At 37.7% G+C, this 26,026-nt stretch overlaps 1 protein-coding gene and 1 long non-coding RNA gene across 3 annotated transcripts; both read left to right on the top strand.

The window, feature by feature from the left end:
• The first annotated feature begins 1,913 nt into the window (after positions 1-1,913).
• Positions 1,914-12,216, top strand: LOC133274028 (CAP-Gly domain-containing linker protein 1-like). The gene is made up of 9 exons (XM_061462771.1): positions 1,914-1,997; positions 3,871-3,982; positions 5,862-5,997; positions 6,847-7,075; positions 7,869-7,985; positions 8,555-8,664; positions 10,097-10,178; positions 11,470-11,595; positions 11,715-12,216. The coding sequence occupies exons 2-9, from the start codon at positions 3,976-3,978 to the stop codon at positions 11,790-11,792; spliced, it is 885 nt and encodes a 294-aa protein (XP_061318755.1). The 5' UTR covers positions 1,914-1,997; positions 3,871-3,975; the 3' UTR covers positions 11,793-12,216.
• A 9,007-nt stretch (positions 12,217-21,223) lies between these two features.
• On the top strand, positions 21,224-25,808 carry LOC133273944 (uncharacterized). Of its 2 annotated transcripts, none has more exons than XR_009744967.1 (5): positions 21,224-21,827; positions 22,274-22,353; positions 23,384-23,536; positions 24,706-24,808; positions 25,562-25,808. It is a non-coding gene; the product is annotated as an uncharacterized LOC133273944 (long non-coding RNA). The 2 variants fall into 2 exon arrangements; XR_009744968.1 differs by lacking the exon at positions 25,562-25,808 and adding an exon at positions 24,931-25,117.
• Positions 25,809-26,026: the final 218 nt, after the last annotated feature.

Raw genomic sequence — 26,026 nt, 5'->3', positions numbered from 1 at the left:
AGATTGGTTGCAGGGCATTATCTCAACAGCTTGGTTTGAAAGGCTGTATGAATATAATGTCCCTCAAAGAACTTACACCCTAGAGGTCACAAAAAGGTGTACACAAATGAGACAAATGGTTTGGGGTGACATAAGCTGTAGTATAAGATCTAAGATGATGTGGAAACACTTCACCAGTAAGTGTCTGTGGTCTTGGTACTCTGCCCTCCTGGCCACTGTAAGGTTGCTGTTCATCCCAAAAGAGCCAGGGGGGTTGAGGAAGGATTCAGGTGGACAAAGCAGTGTCTATAGGTTTTGAGAATGCGGTATGCAAGTAGTGCTCTACTGTGCTGGGAGAATAAACTGATGCTGTTCCGCAGCCAGAAGTTTGTGCTGAGAGGCACTGAATGAGAGATGGCAGGAGGGATGAAAAATGGATAGCTGACAATTGTTTGCATATCACCTTGATGAGACAAAAGGCTGGCTGGATTTTGTAGCAGCATGTAGGGAAAAATGCCAAGACTTTTCAGAGGCATTTTTAATTTTTTTAAAATAAAAACTCTGTATTTGGGAAACCTGTATTTCAGTACTTCACTAATGTTAGTTCAAGTCTGGCATTCAGTTTTGGTTTAATAAGAGGCATAGAAGGCAACTGAAAATGTCTGAATGCTTTATCTCAACTTTTTTCTGAAGGAGATATTTCATCTAGGAAATAGAGGTTTTGAGAGAGCAAGTACAAAAGAGGAGAGAAAATTAAATGGATAAAAAGAAATCAAAAGGGGGTCTGGAAGAGAGAAGATCTCAAGGACTGAAAAAAAGTCTTCACAAGCAGAACTTATATTAGATATTAATACTGATTTTCTTTTATGCCCAAGATGCCTTAAATTTTGTTGTTTATGAAAAAAATAGCTCATAGTTCTGTTGATTCTAAGATGGTAAAAAGACTGTGGTTTCAGACTACTATCATTAGAAATAATTGTCTAGAATTATTACTAATTTGTGAAGCTTGGGCAAATTCTGCTCTTATGCCACCCACTCTGCCGTTTGCCACATACATAGGCTTGTTTTCTGCCATCTCTCCTGCTCCTAACAGAAAGTTACATACTGGTAGGTGCTCATCATCAGGCCTGAAAACAGGCAAGTAGGGCAGAAGCAGAGGCTGCACCCGGCCTTTCTTCCCGTCAACTCCAGATAAAGGTCCTAGTGAAATGGGTCAGCTGCTAGTTTGCAAACAAGTTAGTATGTCAAATTAAAACGAGAGCTCACTGAGTGCCTTGTCTTCACTACAAATTCACTTATGCCTGGATTTACAAATTTTCTTTTCCCCCCTTTCTGTGAGGATTTAGTCTCTGTTACAAAATCAGTATATAAAAAATTTCATGCCACTGTAACAGGTACAATAATCTTTTGGATGAATTCAAATCCTTGCAATTATTCTTCGAGCTCAAGATAAATTAAATTTAACAATACAAAGAGTAGCTTCTGGAATAATGTAAATCTCACTTCAGGCTTTGATGAATCCGGATTAGTATTTTTGGTTGGAAAGAAGCCATGACTGCTTTGAAAAGTTCTAAAGATTAGCTACACCCTGCTTAAAGGGAAATTATTTTGATCCATAGCTTTTACTTCAGCTTAATAACCTCTGTAAACTTCTCTGATTTACTCTTTTAAAAGATTAATGCTGCAGATATGAATTTGGAAGGATTTTGTGACTGAAAATTTTACCAGGTCCTGTGGACTTCATATGCCACTCTTCCATCTGCTTTTTCTATGCACCAGAAAGAGGAGTGTGAAAGATGCTGACCTACTTTAGAACAAAGGAAAACAGATTTAGCAAATAATTAGAAAATAACTCCTCCTCTTTCAGAATAATTCTTGCAGAAAGATGGAGCAATATTTGAAGATTTAAAACTACATTCTAATTTCATTTAGAAAAACACTTGAAAAATGAAGATATTTCATTCAGTGGGGAAACTGTGCAGTGTCTTGAAGGTACTATTGCTGCTATTAAGAAATTGGTAAGAAAGATCTAGTATTTAGTTTCCAGTACATGGGAAAGGATTAGTTGATAACCATGTAACTACTCTTTTACACTATTAGAAGTGTTCTCTTGTGTGAGTTACAGTCTACCTTTAAGAGAGAGACAGGCAGTTTGGAGTGAAGTTGGTGGGTGCTTGCATGCACTTTGCTAGCTGCAGAAGTTTGGCTATGATAGAACAAGCCAACCTGACTAGTTTAGATACACAGTTGATCCAAGCCTTAGCTCACCTGCTGGTGTTTTGATGCGGGAGCAGTAGATGCTGTTTACACTAGGTATTAGTGACATTTTAGGCATATCCAGACTTCTGTTGAAGTAAAAAGAGAAAGGATCTTACGTCTAGCAGATTAAACTGGGACTTAGGGTTGAAGTTTTGTTCCCAGGTCTATTGTGTCTTCATAGTTTGTGTAGGAAGTATAATCTCTGACCCTACAGTGACTTAGTAGGAACAGCACAAAAATCACTTGAAGGTAAAGGCCTACTTACGTAGAGACTTTTACATCATAAGGGCTTTAATGCCATCAAGTGCAAGGGAGAAAAATCATGCTTCTCTCTCAGGGCTGCTGTGAGGATACACCCGCTAGTGTTAGTGCATTCAGCAGATGGTACAGACTTCAGCAGGCAGGTGGTTTGCCCTATGACTAGGTGCAAAAGGATTTATTTTTTTTTAACGGTTTGTTTTTCCTTGAAACAATTGCATTATGTGTGATAATGAGAGACGTTACAGCAATTATGAGCTGAGGATGGCTGTTCATAGTTAGCTAACTTTTGCTGTAAGATTTCTGGAGCCATTAAAGCCAGAATGGCTTCAAAGACTGTTTTAAAAGTATCTCCATAATGTATTTGTTTAGGTAGATGTAAATCTTGTAAAACTTGACTTTCTCTCTCAGGAGGCCTCTAAATCATCAATTCCAGGCCATCTCTGCATTAGTCTATCAGATGATTGTTTTATGTAATGTTCTGAAATCATAAAGTTTTCTTTTTCTCTGTTTCAGCTAATTGAAGATGTAACCCATATGAAATTAAAACCTTCTACACATTTATTTTACACCTCTAAATATTTCATCTTCTCAAGGAAATGAGAGTAATTTATATGCATGCATATAGAATTTGCTCTAGAGACAGTAAAATTCAAGAGTATTTCAACTGCTGGTGAAACCAAAGGAGAATGATAGGAGTGGTTTTATGCATAAGTTGTGATGCCAAAGTCAACATCCACTTAAGAACCGATTTCCCAGACATTTGGGGCTTTAACTCACCTACAATTCTCAGTCTTTCAGATTTGGGATTCATTTGTTGGAGGGCTTCTCCAACAGTCAGTTCAGTCTGTTTTCTCTTGCTCTGTCTTCACTCTAAAAGTGACCCTTCTCATACTATTAACCATGAACCAGAAGATTACTTTCTAGCATGTCTCAGGGCCAGTTACAGTCTCCCTTCTTCAGCAAAGCTTCAGGACATAGGGCAATGCAGCTCTCTGTTTCTTAAATAACACCTTTTGTGCACAGTGGCAGAAGCTGACAGTTGAGACCTTCCTGCCAGCACAGCTTTTATAGCAGAGATGTAGGTAACAGACTCCTCAAGATTGTTGCTGGTCAGAAGCCAACAGTTCCTGGAGATGCATAGATTTGTTCAGCTACTTGTAGAACAAATTAATTGTTATTTCAAAGAGTGAAAGAAAAGAGAAAAGAGATCAAGTAGGAGGAATGGAAATGATATAGCTAGGCATGGAAAATACCCAGTATCAACTAACTTAAAAAAAAAAAAATAATAATAAATAATGGTTTCGTAAGGAGAAAGTGCTTTTTCATCTGTTGTACTACTTGGTTCTCACTAGTGGATTTTTTAATTGGCAGGAAGAAATTCGAAGACATACCCTTGAATGCCTAGAAGAGGAGACTATAAAAAACAGCAATCTTTGCTTCAGAATACAGAATTTTTCAGGAGAGAATATTGAAGAGATGACAGGTAGTATTGACTTAAACAGCTCTAAAAACCTCCCCTTAAGAGAACTGAATTTTCTATGAGTTTCTATGAGTTTAAACAATTTGAAGTATTCTATAAAATAAATCTTACTGCTAAAGGTAAATCACTTTCTATAATAACTTATTAATGGATGAAGATAAGTGTTTGCTGATGTATGACACTGTGAGAGACTATTCTCTCACATAAGTGTATAAATTCGAGATACCTGCACTGGAGACCATGCACAAGCACTACAGGAATGACTGGAGAAGTGCAGCATTCAATCTGGATCCCAGCCATGCCACAGCCTTTGTCTGATCCTTGAGATGGAGCACTTGAGTGCTCTGTGCTGCAAATTCCCCTTTTCTGAAGCAGGGGATGCTTATCAGATGTGACATTACTTTTGGGTGGAGTTCATTTTGCAAATGATTATCAACTGTCTCTTGTAGACAGTGAAGAGAAAGAGCCCTTTCTAGGCATAGAATCATAGAATAGTTTGGGTTGGAAGGGATCTTCAAAGGTCATCTAGTCCAACCCTCTTTTAATGAGCAGGAGCATCTACTAGACCAGGTTACTCCACACCCAGCCACATCCAGTCTAGTCTTGAATGTCTCTAGGGACAGTGCATCCAGCACCTCTCTGGACAACCTGCTCCAGCATTTCACCACCTTCACTGTAAAAAATGTCTTCCTCATGACTGGTTCATCTCACTCCAGAATAAATGTTCTAAAGCAAGTCAGAAGGATCATGGGCTAGAACTGCTTCTTTCTCTCCACTGAAGGGAGGCTAAAGCCTTAGGTCAAATGTAGGTATCTGGATGAAAACAAACTTTGAGCTCTATTTCTCTTTTCTTTTTTTTTTTTTTTTTCTCAGATATGGCTTTACTTTTAAGATGACCAAGGCATATTCTGCTATCACCCCTCTATTTGCACTGTAGTTGTAAAGCAAAGCAGTCAGTTGATCTAGATGAATGCTTGGATTTCTTCTTTTTTGTGAGAAGTAAGGAAGTTATAGTTTTTTATCTAGCTAACCATGAGCTAAGTATGATTGTTAGTGGTGGCACAGGAGGAGGGATGGCAGGGTCACCAGGGAGAGTAGTACTACTCCTTTTAGAGTATGATGGAGTTAGATCAGCTTTAGGTTCATCATGAAACAGCAAATAGAACTTCCTCTTCCCCTCACTCATCTCCTTTCAGTTTCTTTTCCTTTTCCCCCCAGACACATTCTATGTTTGTTGATTACTTTCTTGTAGCCGATTTCCTCCCTCACCTTCTCTTTGCCTACAGCACGTGGTTGCTGTGCAGTTAGTTGTTTATACTAGCTACTCCCATTCTGCACTGCCTAAGTGTGTTTGCATGGGTGAATGCACAGTAATGTGACTCTTCACTCAGCAGCTGAAAAGATGCTGTGGTACAACACCCATGCACAGAAGAGCATTATCCACAGAGCCTCTTCATGCAGGCTCTTCACTTCCACACAGCAGTGGCTCTTCTGGGAGAATTGCTATTCAGTTTCAAGCCAGGTGATCCTGATTCTTATCCCTGGCTGCCAGACCTGGTTGTGCAGAAGATCACTGGGGGGGAAAAGGAGTAATTTTTATCCGTTCACTATATGTTTAGGAAATTTCTTAGACATATAGTAAGAAAAAGAGCAATTATTCTGTGCAAACGCATCAGGCTGTCTCTTGTTGGTAAATGCAGTTGACTCAGGGAAAATGTGGTAAGATGAAAGTATCAAAATAAAGTATGCAACTTCAGGGATATTAGTGTCTTAGAATCACAGCTGTCCCTTTCCAGGTGACAATACTAACAGTAGTGAATTAAAGACTATGGATCAATCACTTAATGTACTATCTTCTGTATGTTTTGTATTTACTTTTTAGCTCTTGTCACTGCTGCATGTGAATCTAGTGCTGCTAAGATACATCAGCTGCCATCTGCATTGGAAAACATTGCTTGTAAAATTGAATTACTGACTGAGAAGCAAGCCCTTTGTGAAAGACAGAATGCTGAACTGTGGTATGTATTCATTTGAACAAGCGAAAAATAAATACTGACAAGATGATTAAGGAGAATTGAAATGTTACCAAAGCGTGGTAAGTAGTGCTTGGCCTCACCCCTGCAGCTTGCCACAAATGTTCCTAGGCAACTCTGCTGCAGCAGCAAGACTAATTTTTAAGGTGTCTTTTCATGAACAGCAGAGCCTGCCCGCTGCTGCATGCCCTCTGTAGCCCTGATAAGCTCGCTTAGAGAAAACTGTCTGCAGCTTTGCTTCTCACACTTGCAAGGGAGAGTTTTCTCTTTCAACAATTAATGTTAAGGAACTACTACAGGCAAAATTCATAGTTTTCAGTTTAAAAAGAGGCAGGAACCCTGAATTAGCAACTGTGCTAGAGATCCACCTTCCTTTTCAAGAGTTACCCCAAGAAGATATAGAGAACTGGGAGATATTTTTCTCCCTGCTAGATTTCATGTTACTGTCACCTTCTGCCACGCTGCAAGAGCTGTTCAAAAATAAATCACAATGTATTTTCTTCAGGGAAGCGCGCCTGCTTTCCTTGTTCTTTTGGAACTTGCAAGCAGCCCCTCCATTTTTACTGAAACATATGGAAAATAATCACATCAGAAAAAGTAAAACTTTTTAAAAGTTATAATACAAATAACCGAAAGCCATTTTATTGGAATGGAAGGTCTTAGATGGTCTTCATCACAGGTACCAGTGCATGTCATGCATGTATAGCGCTCTAACAGACTGAGCTGATAATGTGTGGGTAGGCAAGTATTTGTTTCAATGAACATTTGAACCAAGTCTTTGATCTGAATGAATGGTAGGAAATATACTTTTCATCTGTTGTGGTATTTTTCCAGTAAGGAGCAAGAATATTTGCAGACACAGCATAAAGAAAGAGTAGACTTGCTGAATGAAAGGATGGCAACAAAAGTTAACACAAATGCTCTCTTAACTGAAACTTGTGATAAAACAATAGTGAAAGAAAAAGAAATAATCAGTACAAAGGCAGCATTAGCAGGACTTAAAGAAAAAATAGCTGAAAAAATGAGTAAACTTGAAAAAGAGAAAGAAGAATATGATAAAGAGGTAAAGGTTTTGAAATGTAATTTTTTTAAAAGTTTTACAGATACAGTGCCAAAAAAGGAAATTACCTTAGAAATTATTCCAGATGTTGCATTGTTCTTTCTCTTATGGAGCTAACATATATTTCCACAGCATCGCAAGCAGAAAAGTGACTCTGACATTGGGTGCACACATGCTTTTTTGATTTCTGTATACATGTGATTGTGTTTGTGGTATGAATACATGTATGCATACACCCACAAACATGCCACACCAAAATTGCATGGTATATGAAATTTTTTTTCTAGCAGCACATCTAAGAATGTCATGCACTGGTGCTTCTTACTAACTGTGGGACAAATAATCATGTACCAGGAAATCAATCCCCCCAGGCAAACTGCTTAAAATAAAGGTACCTATATTTTCCAGCAAGCTCTGAGATAAGGTTTTACTATTTTTTTATATTCTGCTTTACTTCCAGTTGTGTATATTTGATACTTTTCTAAATGATAACATAAAACAGATGATCAGATTTAAAGAAAACTTTCTAGTAGAAAATATGGTATAGTCATGTTCCTATACTGGAATAAAATCACATGAAATTTTGGCAGATCAGGTACTAATCTGCATGTTATATTAATTGTTTCTTTTTCACATAGAATTGTCATTTGGTACATAGCTGTGGCTTTTCAGAAACTTATTTTCTTCTAGTGTAAATTTTGTGCTTATTTAATTTTAGAAGGCTTCAAATGTTTTATTATACACTTTAAACAATACATAGTACATTGCTCTATTAATTGTATTATTTTCAATGTAGAATACAGAAATGAAAAAATTCCTTGAATCTCAGGAGGCAAAAACATCCCACAGAAAGCATGAATTTGAGAACTTGAATGTAAAATCTTCAGATCTGCAGCATAAATTCAAACTCTGTGCATCCAGTTTAAGATCTGCTGAGTTATCTCAGCACTACTGAAAATAACCATACTGCAAAAGTAATACTTGTGTAAGGAGTTGAGCCAAACTGAACTGTAAAACATAATTTTCTGCCCTAATCTTGACAACTTCTGTTACAAGCACTGCTGCCTTGACGATAAAAGTCCTTTCTGTCTGAATATTAGTAAAAACTCAGAATTGTACTGGAGTTAAATCTGCACTGAGGTTCCCTTAAATGACAGATTGCATTGTTTTTGGTTTTGTTTTTTTTTTAATTTCTTTTCCTTACCAACCTGCATTGATTTTTTTAATTTATTTTTTTTACCTCTTTAAGTGGTAAAATAAATACAGCCTTACCCATTGCTTCTGAGAATTCATTCTTTGCAGGCTGTAGTAATTTTTACTTTGAAATCTCAGTGACAAGAAAATAGTAGAGTTTCATGTGTACGTTAGGAAATTAAAAAAATAAAAAAAATAAAAATAACAGACCAGTGGCAATGAAGTGATTCATTACCTGCTGTTTTGGAAACTTCACATATTTTGACATAGTCTGCTGTATTTTTATAGGTTCTACTTGATGAAGAAATTGCCTTAGAAAAACTGAGAGAAGAAAGCAAGCAAGTAGAAAAAAGCTTGGAATTTAGAAAAACAGATAAGCTGGCACTCTTAGAACAGAAGTAAGTATTAAACTATTTGATTCGATCTTTTTACTAAACCTGTATCAGTGTTTTCTGAGGGAATCTTTCTACTGGCTTCAGTAAAGACTTGGAGGACAGTTGGAGTTAATCTAAATTAGCTGTTAGGAACATATATTCACAAATGTGCCCTTTGGAAGAGGGTTATACTGTTATTCTAACAATATGTCTGGTTGGGAGAGTAGTCATTACTCCCTGTATATGCTGTCATCATCCTATCAGCTGGAATACTTACATTTGCTATGGCACAGAGATTCGTTCTTCTTCTGTATGTTACCTGAGATGCAAAGTATCACAAGTGATGTGAATAAGCAATATAATCCAAATATCATTCTATGGACCTCTCTATGTTACATTCAGGGAACTTAATATGGAGATCCTCAATTTATCATTATCCAACCTAGGTCCATAACTGCTTCTCTTCTGACTATGCCATAGGCCTTCTGAAAGGTTGTATGACCAAAGTGATGGGGAAAAAAGTTGAGACTCTTCCTGGTGATTCAAGCTTTTTGTTTCAACCCGTTTCCCTTTACAATCTGAGCTAAGAATCCTTACAGAGAAAAAAATATGAGTTCTTGGAAACTTGGGTAAAATTATTGCTGTGAATTTTACTATTTTTCTTCATGGCAGAACTAATTCATTAATGTCTTCATGAAATTAATGTTACCGTTAATTAACAATGTAATTACTGTAAAAAATGAGCTGCAGCTAGCATCCGGCTGTGGCCCTTGATCCTGCAGACAGTTATAAATTGCTTATCTTTGCTCTCCTGAAGTTTAACTTCAGTAAAAATATTGGTGCTAGGGATGTTGACCACACTCATGTTTCAAGAGTCCAAACAGTTATGATCTGGTGATGACCACAGAGGTGTAGGCTGTGCTGAGTTTCATAGCCCAAGCATACCAAATACGCTGTCTGTGTTTTTTGCTGCATTTTTATAGCTGCTCAGTGTTATGGATGTCTTTATTTGTTTTAGAGCATTTGTCCTTCATAACTTATTTTACTATTTGATGTAGCAGATGAGTTAGGCTGTTAAGACAAAGAAAGGATCTGGTCAATGTATTTTTTTTTCCTTCACAGTGCTTGGCACATACTCTCAAAGTTTGTCTACAGAAAATATTGTCTTTCCCCACAAGTCATTCTTGGCTTGTATTTTGAAATCTTGTAGTAGAAAACCTACTAGTTCTGTAAGTCCTTACCTTCTTTGTAGGGTTTGGTATTTTCTCATCAGATATATCAAAGGGAAGTAATTAATAAAGATACTTGAATAGAATACAACTCAAATATATGTAGATATAGCTTGCATTCACATGAGGGGCCTGAAAGTAAGAATGCATGATTTTTTAATTAATTTTAAAAATGCATATTTTGTTAATCCTCTCCTAAATGTGTCTACATTGGCTTTGTTTAATAGGATTCAGCTTGAATCTGAATTATTGCTTTTACAATCAAAAATTGCCCAAGAAAAGGAGCATTTCAATAAGGAACTTGTAAAAGTAAGAGGTTTTTTTCTTATTCTGGCTCAGAGATTTTACTAGGCCTTGTCTTGCTGAAACACTCAATGAGGACAGACCTGCAGGAAGTGTGACATGAAGTGCTTTAGGTGCTTTGATTTGCCTGTGCCTCTGTGCTTAATGAGCGTGAGCAGGGACAAGGAACACAAACACTTGCAGGACATGAGAACTCTACCTTCTACTCATGCTTAGGAGGTCATGCTGGATGTAGAGGCGAGATCTACTCTTCAACTGAGGCCATGGACTGATGTTAAAAGACTTAAGGGGCACTGAGAAGTGTGCTGAGCTTGAGGGTATATATAGCTTTGTGTGCTGGGATGCAAGTGTTTATGAGATTAGGGGATATTGATTTGGAAGGAGTATAAAAGAGAATGGGACAGACAGATGTATATAGAAAGATTGTGACGAGATTTGTTAACAAGGATGAAGTTGAGATGGGAGGCTGAGCGTGCAGTTTTGATAGTCATTCTTGAAGACTTGTTTCATGCTTTTTTACATTTTTTTAGCTCTTATTACATATGGAGAAAATCTAACTAGTGGTGGCTTTCCATCTGCTGAACCTGTGAAAGAATGCCAGCTGCCTGACATCATTGTTATGTAGATGTTATACACATCTATTGGCATGGTTTCCTTGTTGCGTTCCTGACCTCTCCTCTGAAGGTGTACATATCAAATAAAATGTTGGTCCATTAAAACCTCTGCCATATTGGCATTAGGCAGCACTAGGTGGGAGCCACATTCTACCCATCCCATGATAACCCTTCCTGCTCTTCTACTGAATTCCTACCATCAAAAGCCAGAACCACAGCCATCATCTTCCTATTTCCTTTTTCTCTTCCATCTTCCTGCCCTTGCATCCTTCAGCCATGACCAATGACTCCTGCTTTCCTCCATCTTGATATGGAGTTCTCACCGTCCCAGTGTTCCTACATCATCAAGCCTTCCCTGTTTCCACTTTATTGCTCTGTAGTCCATACAGTGGAAGTCACTACCTCCAGCTGGGGCAAGGCACCATGTGTCTGGGAGCAGCACACAGCTTGCAGACTGTTTCAAAGTGGCTGGTTTAAATGAGGCAATGGAAGTGAGGATACAGAAACAATCTTGATATAATATCCGTGTATGTTAATTACATACATGCTGTGAATCTTGGTTCATTTTCAAGTTTTTTGAGGTTTTTTTTTATTAAAGGCACTCTAGAAGTATAGAATATTATTATAAGGTAAAACAGAGACAGAAATAATAATAAGCTAACATCTGTGGTCCTTATTTGTAGATTAAGGAAGATCTATGCAATGCTAAATACCTGAATAAAAAACTGAAATTAGAAAATGAAGCTCTGCGCCAAAATTATGAACAAGTACTGGAAGAACAGCAGCTCTGGACTATAGAAAGAGATGAGGTAGTGGCAAAGTAGGTTTTACCCCTCAGCTCTTGAAGACAGATATTTTAAGTTTGTGATTTCATTACTAAGGCTTTTCTTGCTGACAGAGTATCTAACTTACTTTTTTCTTCTGGTAGATGGGAGGAATTGTCTTTTTTATTGAAGAAAAAAGTTTAGATCGCTGGAAAATCTTGCGACGAAAAAGAAACGCCTAGAGAAAATAATTAAAAATCTCGAAGACAGCCTACTGTATGTAATCTTTAAATACTGACAATGGTAAATGTCAGTTTGCTCAGCACTTCAGCTGATTAAAGAGATACTGAAATAAACATTCAGTAGGGAAGTTGAATGGGTTTGTAAACTGTACTAGTAGGCTGTTATGGATTTTCATACAACAAAGAGGTTAGCTGCCAGTTACCCTAATTTGATCTGCAGTTTCTTGCCACCAACCAATGAACCTACAGATGATGAAGGGTATTGAAGCAGAGCAATATGTAAAACTTCACAAATAGTTGTGACTGTGAACTGCATACTGTGGTACCAGGTTTGGGACCAAGCGACTCCCTGTTTGTTATGGTGGCATCTAAGAAAATCTGCTTTTACTCAGATAAATCTAGTAAGCACAGATTTGCCCTGTGCACAGAAGTATTCTGAAAAAGGAAATCATTGTCTTGTGTAGTCTAAGCAGAACAGTCTCCTTGTGCCCTATGAATTAGGGTCTGGCTGGGAGGAGTGTGGCCAAAGAACTACAGCTCTCTATTAGCCTGTAGTTGGTGGAAGAGATTTGGGATTTTGCTGCAATAGGTGAGGACAAGCCTGTGTGTTCTGAGCCCAGATATCCTGCTTTGGATCCAGTTCCTTTATTTCCTAGAGAATCAGGAGAACAAGGCCTTATGTTGAACACTAATAACGAATTTCTGTCTTGTAAGAAGGTTAATCCTGAGAAAAGGGAGAGCCTTTTTTTTTTTCTCTGCTGGAGTGTCATTCTTTGCAAGAGAAAGTTAACAGGTTCAGCCAATTAATCTTACATCCCTCAAACCTAGGAGAGCCAAATATATTCACACACTCTGTGTTTTGAGTGACACCAATAGTGCTGGTTCTGTGGAACTTTTTCACAGTGTGGCACTGAAGTGGCTGCGCTCCTAGGGTCTACCTGCTACTTAAATCCCTCTGAGGAATGATCTGTTATTGTGGAGTTGCCCTACTTATGGATATAATTATAATTAAAAAGTAAGAAAATAATCCCTCACCTCTGTTTTCATACTAAATGAGAAAACATACAACACATTTACTCTGCTTTGTAGGAAAAGCATTCTCATCTTGACGAGTGTCTGAAGAGATATTGTTGCCATGTAAATGTGGGATGAAAAAAGTAAGACTATGAGGTAGCCACACACTGCTAAGAAGGAGGTAGCCATGCACTGCTAAAGAGGAGGAAAATTTGTAATTCAAGGGCAATGGAGTCTACAGTATAAAACTAAGTTAACAAGATAAGAGTGAAATAACCATTGCGCAGGATCTTGATGCTAATTGGGTATCTACACTAATGATAGTAAATGAAAGATTTGTAAGAGCTTTCTCCCAGTGTCAATCAGCTCTTAATTTCACGCTTTTAAACTAGACTACATGGAACTGTACAAAATGCATTGCAGCTCTGGCCTCTTAGAACAACTGATTGAAAACTCCCTTCCCTATCCCAGTCCCTATCCCTGTACTTTCCTACATCTCTGTTTTTTGTTTGTGCCTAATTATCTTGTTCTGTGCATTTTTACTGACTTCACAACGTCCTTCTGTATCAGACTCAAAATAATTCAATTTCAGTGTACATCACACAGACCTCGTGGTCACTTTAACAGGGCCACCAAATTTGAAATCAAAATTAAGATCTCATGTTAATTTTATTTTTTCTGGAAGTAATATGCAATGTATTCAGAATCTTACCATTCATTTTACAGGATTGGCCAATTATTTATTTCTTTAATGAGCAACTTCAAATTAAGTCAGTCAGATATCATTCAAAGAGGACACTCTTGAGTTGATTAAACCCACTGAACTGAGAAACCCACCAAACTGACAACAGTGAATGTAGTTTTGGAAAGGATGAAATAGAAGTATAATTCTTCAGGGTTTTCTATGAATTATCTGAGACATATTCTGCAAGTAGTAAATTATTTTGCAGTGCTGGCTTGATACATTTAGCATTGCATTTAGAGCAACAAAACCTTTGGAAGAAAGCTCCATACTTTCTCTTTGTAAATCCACATGGGGTTTGGAGTAGGTGCTTCCCACCACACTTCTGTCTTGAAGGAGTGAGTATCACTGGTTTCATACTGCCAACCTTTTTATTGTTGAACTCTCCTAGAATGGGTGGAATACACGTAAAGTTCATTCATTTTTGTATTTATCACGTATACTAGAAAATACATACTAAGAAATTAAAATAAATTGATTTGTCCATCTGGTCACAAGTTCTGCTTCTGAAAATACTTTTGTAGTAATTGCTACTAATACATTTGAACAGTTGTTAATTTCTGAAACATCTGGTTTTGTCTATTGCATTATTTTATTGCTTCTGGCTTGAAAAATATACTCCTGGATTTGCCTTGATTCCTAACAAGAGCCTCTTCATTTTAAACTGATGTTTCCAACGTAATGTGCTAACATGCTACAGTATGTGTAGGTTTTTGAGATGGGACCCATAGGTACCATATTGCCTCTCTCCAACTAGTGCAAGTGCTTAGCACGTTGGTCAGTGGGAAGAAAATTTTGGAAAACTGTACTAAAATTTTGACATAAAGTAAGCACTGTCCAAGTCTTTAGTATTATTTCTCAAAGTTTACTTTCCTCCCCTCCCCCCTTCCCCCCCAGAAATATCAAGAAGAGCTATGCAGAACAGCTGGCATCTCTAGAGCAAGATTTGAAGGCAGAAAATAAGACAAGGTAGGACAAACGAGAAAGTTTGCACTATATCTTCAAAACAAAGCAGTGAATTAATTAATTACTGCATCTTGATGTTGCTATTACATCAGAGATGTAAAACCAAAGCCTTACTGTGTAAATATTCAGTGAATAATGACAAATAAAAGTATATCTCCTCAAGTATATCCATGATTTCATTTGAATTTTATTGCTTTATTGCCAAGCGGTAAGGGCCACTCAACTTACCATTTTAATCATTATGACAGCAAATGTTTGACCTGTTTTATTTTATAAGCTATTTGGGATTTTCCCAGGGTATGTACGCTTACATAAACTGTAAAACTGTGGGGTTTGGGGGATTGTTTTGTTTGGTTTGGCGTGGTTTTTTTTCCAATCATTTATTCAGTATTTATTGTTATTATTAAATTCAGTTAATGTTCATTGGTAGCTGATTCTGCACTTTTGAGTCAGTGAGAACTTTGTGATTGAATTCAATGAGAAAAAAATAAGCATTGCAGTTCACTGCTGTATCAAGTGTCCACAGCTCCAGCTGGAAGTATGGTGGTTTTGTTGCTGAACACCTTTCAAAATCAGGTCATTAGACTGGTGGTATCTGGAGTTCCAGATGTTATATAGACAAACCCTTTGACAGGGTCAGTAAGAATGAGATAACTTTGCATTTTCAGTAATTTAATCTTTCTTCCTTGGACTCACTTTTTTTTCACTAGTTTAGCTGTGTCTTCTACTGTATCTATCTTTTTAGGAAATCTTTGGAAAGAATTGTAAGGAGCATGTTACACAAAGGTCACAAAAAGACATGGGGTTTATTTTATCTATATTCAGAATATCCACTATGAAGTAGTTCATATATACACACATGTCTACCAGCAGTGAGGTACCTATAGAAAAAGCCTAGAGTCAGATAAATCTAAGTGAATGTTTGATATAAAGCTTTTCTGCTAGTTTTGAATTTCTCTGTAACTGCCAGATTTTACATGCAGCTCTTGGAGGTCTGCTCATACTGTTTGTCTAAATCAGGGTGTGGTATCTAGTTTTTGAGGTGTTATCATTCCACACCAATATGGAGATACCTTCTTTTCAGAGCACTGAGACCTATGTACTTGATAGGGGCTTTTTTTTTTTCTTCCATGAATACCTCCACTTTATTATTGACAAGGTGAAAAAGTGGATTCAGGAAAGAGTGCTTAGCCCCCTGCAGTTGATAGGATACTCTCAAAAATAAAATCATGGTCTGCTCAGCTACTTCAGACTATCTCTGCAGCTCTGATTTCTCATTTGATTATTCTGCCATGTAAGGTACAGAGATGGGGAGATTTCTTGGTCATCTAGTCCAGTCTGGTTCTCCCCTAAACACTACATCATACTTTAGACTTCAAAAAACCCAAACATGTTCAATCCAAAACCTTATTGTTGCTTTCCTCCCCTTATTCTCATTAATACGTCATTCTAAAATCTCATTCTTTTGATGACTAAAAACATTTTTTACTGACTTCCAGTCTGCATTTTCACATAGACAAGTGTGCCCTTTTTGGTTTTATATGTGTTTCATTTTATCCTTTTCATAATTTACAAACACTGGGGTTTTATGGTCACAAAATCTTGTCATTCACAGCCTTCCAATTTGCTAAGCTAAATTAACCAAATTATTTGGTCCAGACTTTTATTAACTAACTTTAGGCACTTAAGTGAGACGAGTCACTTTAAGAATACTCCTCTGTGTTCAATAAAAACAGAGAGGCACTTCGGAAGGTTTTTATGTCTTTTTATGCATCTCCTAGATATTGTCAGGATCACAGACAACTGATTATAGTCCTGAAGTTACAGAAAATATGTCTGAGTCTTCTAATCTCTTAAATTAGGCTTGTAGTGCTCCTGAGAATTTGTCTCCCTTCTCTGTTTTTCTCCCAAATTCAACTTATTTCTGCTCATGTGTATGTCACCAGAGTAATATTTCAGTGGAAACTACTGCACTTATCAATGCAGAGAGAACTCTTTTTCCCAGCAGAAGAGAACAGAAGCAGAAAAGTGAATGAAAGAATAGAGGCTAGTAAAAAACTAGTAAAAAATGTTGAACTACTTGCAGAGGTATGTTAAACAGCAGGTATTATAACCTATTACATCTAGTGTTACATGCATTCATGATATATGTAATAACAGTAAACTGTTACCTAAGTAAAAGTGAACTCCAAGGGCCAATTTTTTGTTAGCTACTAAACATGATATCAGGTCTAAAGATCTTCAATACCTAAAGATCTAAATATCTCCATTCTTGGAGATATTCAAAAGCCATTTGGACATGGCCCTGTGCAGTCAGCTCTAAGAGGCCCTGCTTGAGCAGGGGGGTTGGACAAGATGACCTCTAGAAGTGCCTTCGAACCTCAACCATTCTGTGATTCTATAATCTGACTTTAACACCTATTAATAACAATTTAAAGGTGATTATTTATCTTAGAAGATGTTATGTTTTGAATGCAGATTGCTCTCATTTTGCACTAATTGCTTGTTTCTGGGTGGTCCAGGTAGACACTATATATTTCAGAAATCACTGACCTTCATTTTGCTTTCCATTATGAGATTGAAAACCTTGAGGAAGAGATTCTTCAGTCTGAGAATCAATTCAATGCCCTGAGTGAAGAAGCGAGTAAGAAGGAAAATGATTACAAGAATTATAACAAAGATTTTGCTAACAAAATAAAATGTCTGGAGATAAGTTTTGTTGTTCTTTTTGTCAACCTTGGGAAGATTTCTGATGGATGAATTGGCAATGTTTGTTGCGCCTTGTTGCAGCTGTGCTCATTGGAGTTATGTTTAAACATGCTCCATGTCAGTAACTGTTTCAAGAAAATTTTGTGCTTTTCAGGTTGGTGTGGTTTCTTCTTGTGGGTTTGGTTTGGGGTTTTTTGTTGGGTTTTTTGGTTTTTTTTTTTGCTCACAAGAACTGAAAACCTTCAGGTTGAGACACTGGAATTATTAAATGACCATATATGTATATGCACATATATATTCATGTACCTATGGGCATCTATGTCAAAAGAATACAGAGCAGGTGTTTCTCAGAAGGGATGACTCCAATTTTAGAATAAAAATTTGTGCAGGACCAGATTCAGTCCTGAGATAGATCCTATTTAGCTTTGGAGTGAGCCTCCCAGTGTGTAACCTATTAATGTAAAATGTGTTTGATCACATTCTCAAAAACATTCTGGTTTTGAGTAAACAGGCCAACATTCATGGCAATATGGCAGCTTGATTTTAGGCCCTGGTCAAGGTCTCCTCTGAATTACTATTGTAACTCTGTCACAGTGACTGGTGGTGTGCAAGGCATAACCCAAGGCTACTTAGTGTCAACATTCTTTAAAACACTGATGAGCTTTCTTCACCAAAGAAAGTAGGGTGCTGAAATGCTGTATATGAATTTCTCAGAGCTGTCAAGGTTTTCTAGCACTTCTCTGGTCTTTGGGATATAGTATATGCTCTATCCCCAGGAAACTGCTGGACTCTTGTTCAACAGTCTGATTTCAGATAGGATAAATCAGATGTCAGGAGTGTAAGAAATATCCTCTTTGTATGTCTGACCTTAGAAAGGCAGATTTACAGAAGGCCTTGAGAATTTTTTCTCATTTTGCTCATTAGTGAGAGGTTATGCTCCCACGTTATGCAAGATAGTTATGGTCATGTAACTGCTCAGGCTTCCCTATAAATCTGAAGGCTGAGCCTGTCACTACTAAGGAAGCAGTTGTGCTGGGTTCATTCTCATGCTCTTTCTAACAGTTAAGCTATGCAGTATATGCAAAAGAAATGCTAAATATACCTTGATACTTTTTCTCTGTCTTTTATTTAATATAGTCCATTCTAGAGTTTTTCCCCCATCTAAAATAGTGCTGATAAAACTGCTATGGGAGAGTTGCCCTTTCCTTTGTGGCCTGGACAGAGACAGGTTGAAAAAGTGATTGTAACTCTTTGTTTTCATTTAGTGACACACTCTGAGATACTCTCCTTTCTTAACTGTTTCCTACTTTGCTTTCATTTCCTACCATTCTGATGAAGCAATTCAAGTTGCTTTGTTTTTTTTCTTCCCAGTTTTCCTTCTGGAGCTTTTAGTATTTTCATGCACTTGCTCTTCAAAATGATTCTCTCTGAATGCTCTCTCATGAAGGTGGCCTGGGTACGAGGAATAAATTCCTTTACAAGAGTCATGTCAGTTTAGGTTAATTCTGCTCTGTTTGGAGTACCATGATGATGTATGAGATCAAAGAAGTTCATAGAAATGAGACTCAGATCACCTTTCCTTCTCTGCCTTCTTCACATACCTGTTTCGGCTAAGGAAATAATTTCTTTTGTTCTTCTCCATATTTTCCAGGTTTTTTTTTCTTTCTTTTTTAGCCGTTCTTCTGCTACAGCCCTTTAAAAAAAAAAAAACAAACCTATAATAAGGCTCATGAGCTGTATTTCTATACTTGGAGGTTTTCTGATATTTCTAGTCTTTGATCACAGAAGTGATACCTGATTTCAGAGCCTGAGAAGGACCAAAAATATATAGGGCTGAATTTGACATTACTGTCCTGTAAAGAAGCGAGTTCAGAGTTGTGGTGTTACTTCACAACCTGGGCTCCAATTCATTTCTTTGTATGACTTTAGTTCCTGGGTATCAACTTGTCCCTGTCTTAATATTTTTCTTCAAGTCTCCCAGCCTATGTGGGTTGTTCCTGTTCTCCATTTCTGTGTCTTTACCTATTGCAGCAGAAGAGTACATATGTATTTTTCCAGTGAAAAGTCCTTTAACTAGTGTCTTGTGTTTCATTGGCCCTAACTAAGATGATGTTCCACTGTGCTGAAAAATGCATATATATCAAATTAGATTTGTTTTGTTTTAAAAACAAAGGTCAGATATTTCTTAAAGGTAAGGAAGGAGACAGAGAAAGATTAAAATGTTCAGTGTTTTAGTCATGTTTAGGTGATGATCTGCTTAGTCTTTAAGAGCTAATAGTTCTTTTTCTCCATGCTGACTTAAGAGTACAAATATTCCCAGGCTGGTAAGTCTGTGCAGCCCTGCTGTAGGGTGATGTAGGTTTCCAGCTCTAACTGTTCTATGATTCTATGATGTACAGCTCAGATCCAGGACCATTGTAGTTAATAAGATGTATTAACTACATTTAATACAATATATAAAACAAACATTAGTATGATTGAAAAAATATGCTTATGGCTGGGCATGGAGCAACAACATGAGACAGGTCAAGCTACAAAATGACATGCTAATAGGAAAGGACATGTAGAATAATGTGAAAACACTCCATGTTTGTGGTAAGACAATGAAATATTTATTTTGCTTCACTGATGGGTCAGCAGAATCAAATGCCTAGCATACGAATGCTACCATCAGAAAATTAACATCTCAGGCAACAATAGGGAAGGAAGTAATTGGCAAGCGTACCTAGAGAACTCTGATACCTTTGGATCATCTGAGTCTAATGAAACTCACCTTCAGGTAGTGAAGTTGCTGAAGCAATTTCAGAACTGCTCATGATTGTATTTAATTGCACATCAAGAATAGGTAAGTGAAGCTTAAATCAACTTCATTTCCCAAAATAGCCGTACTGGGTAAGACACAATGTTGGTCCTGCCAGTATCCTTTCTTCTACAGTGATCAATAGTCTTGCTTGAAGAAGTAATGTAAGAACAGCCAAATATAGAACGACCCTTCTTCTGTATAATATCCATGACAAATGAAGTGTCAAGAACTTCTTTAGGTGAAGATAGTATCTGCATTTAATAGCTTTTGATGGAATTTTATGCTACGCTGCATCTTCAGTGTGCAATATTCTCCTATCACTGATTCTTTTAGCTCACATATACATTTAGGCTCCATAATAACCTATAGCATATCATTTATTTAATAAAGACAGTAGTTTTCTTTTGTTTGAAACCTACTATCTCAAAAGTTTATTGGCATCTTGCTATTCTTTTGTTATGAGAAACAGTGAATAACTGTTGTCTTCTCATTTTCTCCAGCAAAGGCGTGTGGTTTTTATATACCTTTATTGTATGTCCCTTCAGTTGCTGCTTTTTCAGGCTAAGAATCCCAGGTACAAAAAAACAGTTAGAAACATTATCAGAGATAATAGTTACCCATGCTTTACTGACAAAATAGAAAAACGGTCCCTGTTAGATTGTGAGAGGTCTGCTTTCACTGGAATTTATCTGGTTTTTTCCTTATTGACTCAGGTGATATTGTAGAGCGACTGCTTAATGTATCTGTACATGATAAACACAATAAGAGTGGGAGTGCCCTTTGCAGGGCAGAACTAGACTTCAGAGTTATTTTTGCAAATTGGAGAAGTAATTTGGGTAAGAAAAGGTTTTAGTAATAATCATCATTATCATCCATATTTTTGTGTTTAGGTGGAAAGAGTTGTCTGTACAAATCTATCACGAGTCAGATATTTAGGCAATGATAAATAGAACTAAAGCTGAAAAGTAGAACATAAGTCAACAAAGATTTGTTGTACTGAAAAAGGCAATTCTCAAACCAGTCTGTGTAGAAAGGTCGATAACCTGGCAAGATTTATGGTGCATGTTCTCTACTCTAGCTGGTTTTGGCAGGACACAGCTGGAGTACAGTGTCTGGTATTGATCACCTCATGGTGATCAAAGGAGGATATGGATTATTCTGAGACCCAAGAGGAGTTCAGTAAAGATGATCAAAAAACAGTTGAAGAAATTCACAGCTTTTCCATTTAAAATAGCTAAACATAAGAGAAGATATGTCAGTAAGTACCAAATAAATAAAACTTTGTAGCAAGATATAAGCCTTTCTCCCTGTCCACTTGTTGAGACAAATAACAGGGAACAGAATAGATTTAACTTAAGAAAAGGGCTTTAAGAAAACACTGACAGCACAAATAATAAACCCATGGGATCAGTTGTCTGAGTCATGGTATCTCTACCACTAGGGTTTTTAAGGACAAATTAAACATCTGTGTGGACACTTAGGTCTAATTGATTCTGCTGTACAGCAGAGAGATGGACTAAGATGACCTCTTGGGATCACTTTCAGTATTTTTTTTTCTGTTTTGTTTGTTTTGTTCCCCCTCACACCCCCAGATATGTTAAAATATTAATTCATTAAATGTTGCTTAGATAGATTGTTGATTAATATTTAGTTTCATTAAAGAATGACATAAAAAATGCAACTGAAAATCTACTTAAAAAAGAACAAGAATTAACCACAAGCAAGCTAACCTTGGAAGAAGGCCAGAGAGAAAGATAAGAGAAGCATACAAAATATGAAGACCTGAACAAATCCTTTTTAGGTAAGTATTAAGTATCTCCTCTACGTTGTGGAGCTTTCTCTTGTTGTTTCCAAAAACAGTGTGCCATAACCCTATGTCTGCCTATGGCTCAGGCGAACCGTGAAACACATAAATTGAGTTCTTACCAACAACTGGAATCTATAGACCTGGCCATAACAGGAAAATAAAGCATTTAAGAAAAAAAATAAGAGTGACTTAAACAAGTCACTAATAGAACCTAATTTTATTTGTAACACTTTAATGTTTAATCATAACACCGTCTAAAAACCATAGAATGGTTTGGGTTGGAAGGGACCTTAAAGATCATCCTGTTCCAATCCCCCTGCCCCAGGCAGGGACACCTTCCACTAAACCAGGTTGCTCAAAGCCCCATCCAACCTGGCCTTGGACACTGCAGGGACTGGGCAGCCACAGCTTCTCTGTGCAATCCTTTCTCTGCCTCGTAGAAAAGAAAGATGAAGAAGTACAAGCCACAAGAGCCATTCAGCAGTCAATCAAAACTACTGGGAAGCTCAAGAAGGACATGGTAATAACTTACTGTAGTAATTCTGCAGAGTTTCAACCACCAGATTTATTTCCTCCTGGTAAAGGCACCCATGGAGCCTGGGACCAGGGAAGACAGGCTGGGACCTTACCGTCCTCTCTGTTGCTGTGCTTCCATCTGGGGAGTGGCTGAGACTTCAGCTCTGCCTATAACCCAGAATTTATATCAAGCTGCCCTTCTGCTTGATTTTGTGTTCCTTAGACACGTGAGCAAGTCAAAAAGAAGCTGGTGAACTGGGGGCATTTGTAAACCTGCTTCAATTCAGGTTCTTGCTACTGCAAAGGCAGGAATTTCTGCTACTTTAGTAACTCGTATTTGAAAAACTTTTCTGTAGCATTGCCTCTTTACCTGTATTTCTCATTTCTGACTTGAGGCATTCAATCAGCACCAGTGTGAAGAGAACGAAATTGGTATAGCTGTAGGGGTAGTTAGAATAGTTCAAAATGCCTGAAGCTGGGCTGTACATCCCAGGCTAACAATCAGATTGCTTTTTCTTCCTGTTTCTTTGCCAGAACAAAAGTTTACGGGGGAAAGGAACATATTTACACCTTCTGCTGCTACTAGGAAGAATTAAAGTGTCTCTAGTTACTGAGAAGCATAGGACAAGATCAATAAACTACATAAAGGGATCTTACGAGGCTGGTCAGATGCAGGATTCATGCCCCAGTGGTCTGTTTAGAAAAGGGAGACCTGTTTCTCCAACCATATTAGAATAGAAATAGCACAACAAAACAGTTGTGTACACTTGAGCCTCAGGTGACAGAAAAATTATGCTCTTGCCATTGGTTGACCCTGCAGCAGAAAGGTCACTTCATGTCAGAGCTGATTCATTTCTTGTGGACCATAAGCAACTGATTCCCCATTCTGTGTCTTCACTGGTAAGAGGGCTGTCTCAGATGGTACTTTGGAATCTTAAAATGAAAGCTGCCACATAACAAAAACTCTTTTCACTTTATTTAATTACAAAAATCCTATATAAAAATCTGTTATCAGTGAAGTTTATTATTAACAGCTGGAGCTGAAGAATAAATTGCGAACGAAGCATGATGCTGCAGTTAGCCAGTTGAAAAATCACGCAGAGACTATGAAGCTCCTAGAACAAGACATCTATGAGATCAACAGGAAAATTGACATTGTGTACACTGAGAACTGCAGATTCAAATTAGTGAGTATATTCAAGCTTGACAGTGCTCCTTCTCAGTGTATTCATTTTTCATTTCGCAGAGAACTGGCCATGGAAGATGATAAAACATAAACATCACAAGGCAAACCTGGCCTTTTAAATGAATGTGGGGGTGCTTAATTTGTAAGGAAGCAAAGAGGAATATCCAAGGGCAAGGCATCTACCTGAGGCATAATCAATATAGGATACCTGCTGCACTGAGGCACGGACTGTAGGAAAAGGCACTCCTGCTTGTGTGAAGAGGCCCAAGATGAGCAAGAGATGTAGAATAGGCATCTTCAATTTGGAATATATACTTTTGAAAATATTCTGTATACCTTTCAGGCCCTAGGCTATCAGAGCAGTAGAATCTCCTTCCCTGTAAAGCACATGAAGCAAAAACGGTCTTAGTGCCCACTGTTATCAGGCTCCAATCCAGACCCGAACCCATGTTTGTGCAGCCACGTGGACTATATTTCTGAGATGATCTGAACCCTGTGCACTGTTTGCTCCTGCAAGCACAGAGCTCTACTGCTGCAAGGGCAGCTGCCAGAGTCTGTGCCGGCTAGCACTGCAGGTGCTACATACTAGCTACGCTGCAGCTCTATCGGATTATACCCTTATAAAAACAAAAGGCTTCCCTGCAGGAAGAAAACTCATGTTTATGCTACAAGCACCCCTCTCCTCATGTTCAATTCACTAAGAGAAGCTGAGGTGCTCCGATTTCCCGACACCTATATTGCACCAGGGAGTGCTCTTTACTGTGCCTGACATGGGCCGTCTGACGCATTCCAGCCAACCTGGGGCACGACCAGCTGGGTACTTGTAGACCTGATCCAATGTGAATGAGTCCATCCTGTTCTGGGTGAATGAGTAAGGAAGAGTTTCCTTGTTGGCACACACCCTGTCCTCCTCTGGCTGTTCCCAGTATCCTCATCCATTCTGTTTGGTACCACAAACATAGCTGGCTTGTGTTGAATTTGGCAACTGTTAAAATTTGTTAAAGATGAAATGAATGATGTTGGTGAAAGAAAACGTGTCCAGAGGAATACATTAGCCTTTGTATTTCCATAAGCTAATATTCAGCTTATTCTTCCTGATCTCTCCAATAACAGTAAAATTGTTTGGAAATGATTGGCAAGTGTTCAGTAATAATTATTTTTTTTTCCCAGTGCACTGCACAAATGAAAGAAGGTATTTTTGCAATGAATTCTGAAGCGGAAAAACACAAGTCAGCAATAGGCAAAATCCTGAAAGACATACCAGTGCTTCACGGTAATACATTAATAACAATTTTGAAACAAAAAAGTTATATGATTTGAATAATATCCTTTAGTCCTTTTGTCTTCTTTTTGGCACAGCAATTTACCACGTTTTAACTGCTAACTCTGTTGTAGATCATCTTCAGAAGGGGTAGTCAGAGGAGAGCTTTACTCAAAAGTTGAATTTCAGTTTTCTATTGTGCTGGTTTGCTTAAATATATTTTGCATGCCATATTAAAAAAGTGAAATTGCATTTTGCAACTAAGCCATTACAGTCTTTGAATTCATACAGGGCAAGATACTAAACCTATGCTTTCCAGCATTTTATGAAAGTCCTGGCTATAAAAATAATTTTTCCTGGTATTGTTCCTTTTGCTGGTCTTATATTCAAGCCTTTCTTAAACCTGTACTTAATAACACTCTTGCTGCTCTACATTCAGTTCATTGGCCTGGAATATTTTTCCCGTTGGGGATAGCCAAGGATGGCCTTCAGTTTGAACAGGAATTAAAGCAAACGATCATGTAAAGTTCTTCACCAGTTAGTAAGGCAAACTTTGCGTTTTTTATGCAAGGATGGGGTAGTTGATGAAAAACCTCTTGCAGAGCTACAGGTCTGGTGGCCAGCCAAGCTGTGGGAAACCAAAACAGGTTTCTTGACATTTTGTGAGGTTCTGGTGGGGTGTTTTTTGTTTGGTTTGGGTTTCTTTGGGGGGGGGGAGGGGAGGTCCTTTATGAAAAAGAAAAATTCTGCTCTGTGTCATTACAGGAATTTCTGGAGGATGAGCAGGAACTACTGAACACAGTGACAGCTCTAACAACAGAAATTCAGCAACGAGATGAAAAGATTGGTGATATTAATAGCGGGCTGCAAAATAAGCTGGAAGGACTGGATTCTCTGCTTGTCCGAAAATCTAAACGGGATGATCACAATAAAATAGACTAAACTTTTTTTTTTCCACTCTCTTTTCTTTTTCATTTTTCCTTTTTGCTGTTTTTTTAATCCCAGAACATGTTGATTCTCACCACTTCGTGATAGAGACCCTGTAACGCAGCACATTGTATCCAATCACTGTGCTGCAGATTGAGATCTAGTGGTTATATTTATTAGCCAAACTAGACATGCTTTAGAACAGCCTGCATATTATCCTCTTTTATCTCCACTTTGTAACGGGTTGTGATAATAACAGTGAGGGGGCTGTAAAACAGTCTGAGCATCATTGATCTTTCCAGA

Source organism: Pezoporus flaviventris, unplaced genomic scaffold (genome assembly GCF_033815535.1).
Source record: "Pezoporus flaviventris isolate CSIRO_AGI_PZ_B2104156 unplaced genomic scaffold, CSIRO_AGI_Pfla_v1 ptg000035l, whole genome shotgun sequence".
Taxonomy (NCBI): domain Eukaryota; kingdom Metazoa; phylum Chordata; class Aves; order Psittaciformes; family Psittacidae; genus Pezoporus; species Pezoporus flaviventris.
The sequence above is the reverse complement of the archived record's forward strand: the minus strand, read 5'-3'. Positions and strand labels throughout refer to the sequence as shown.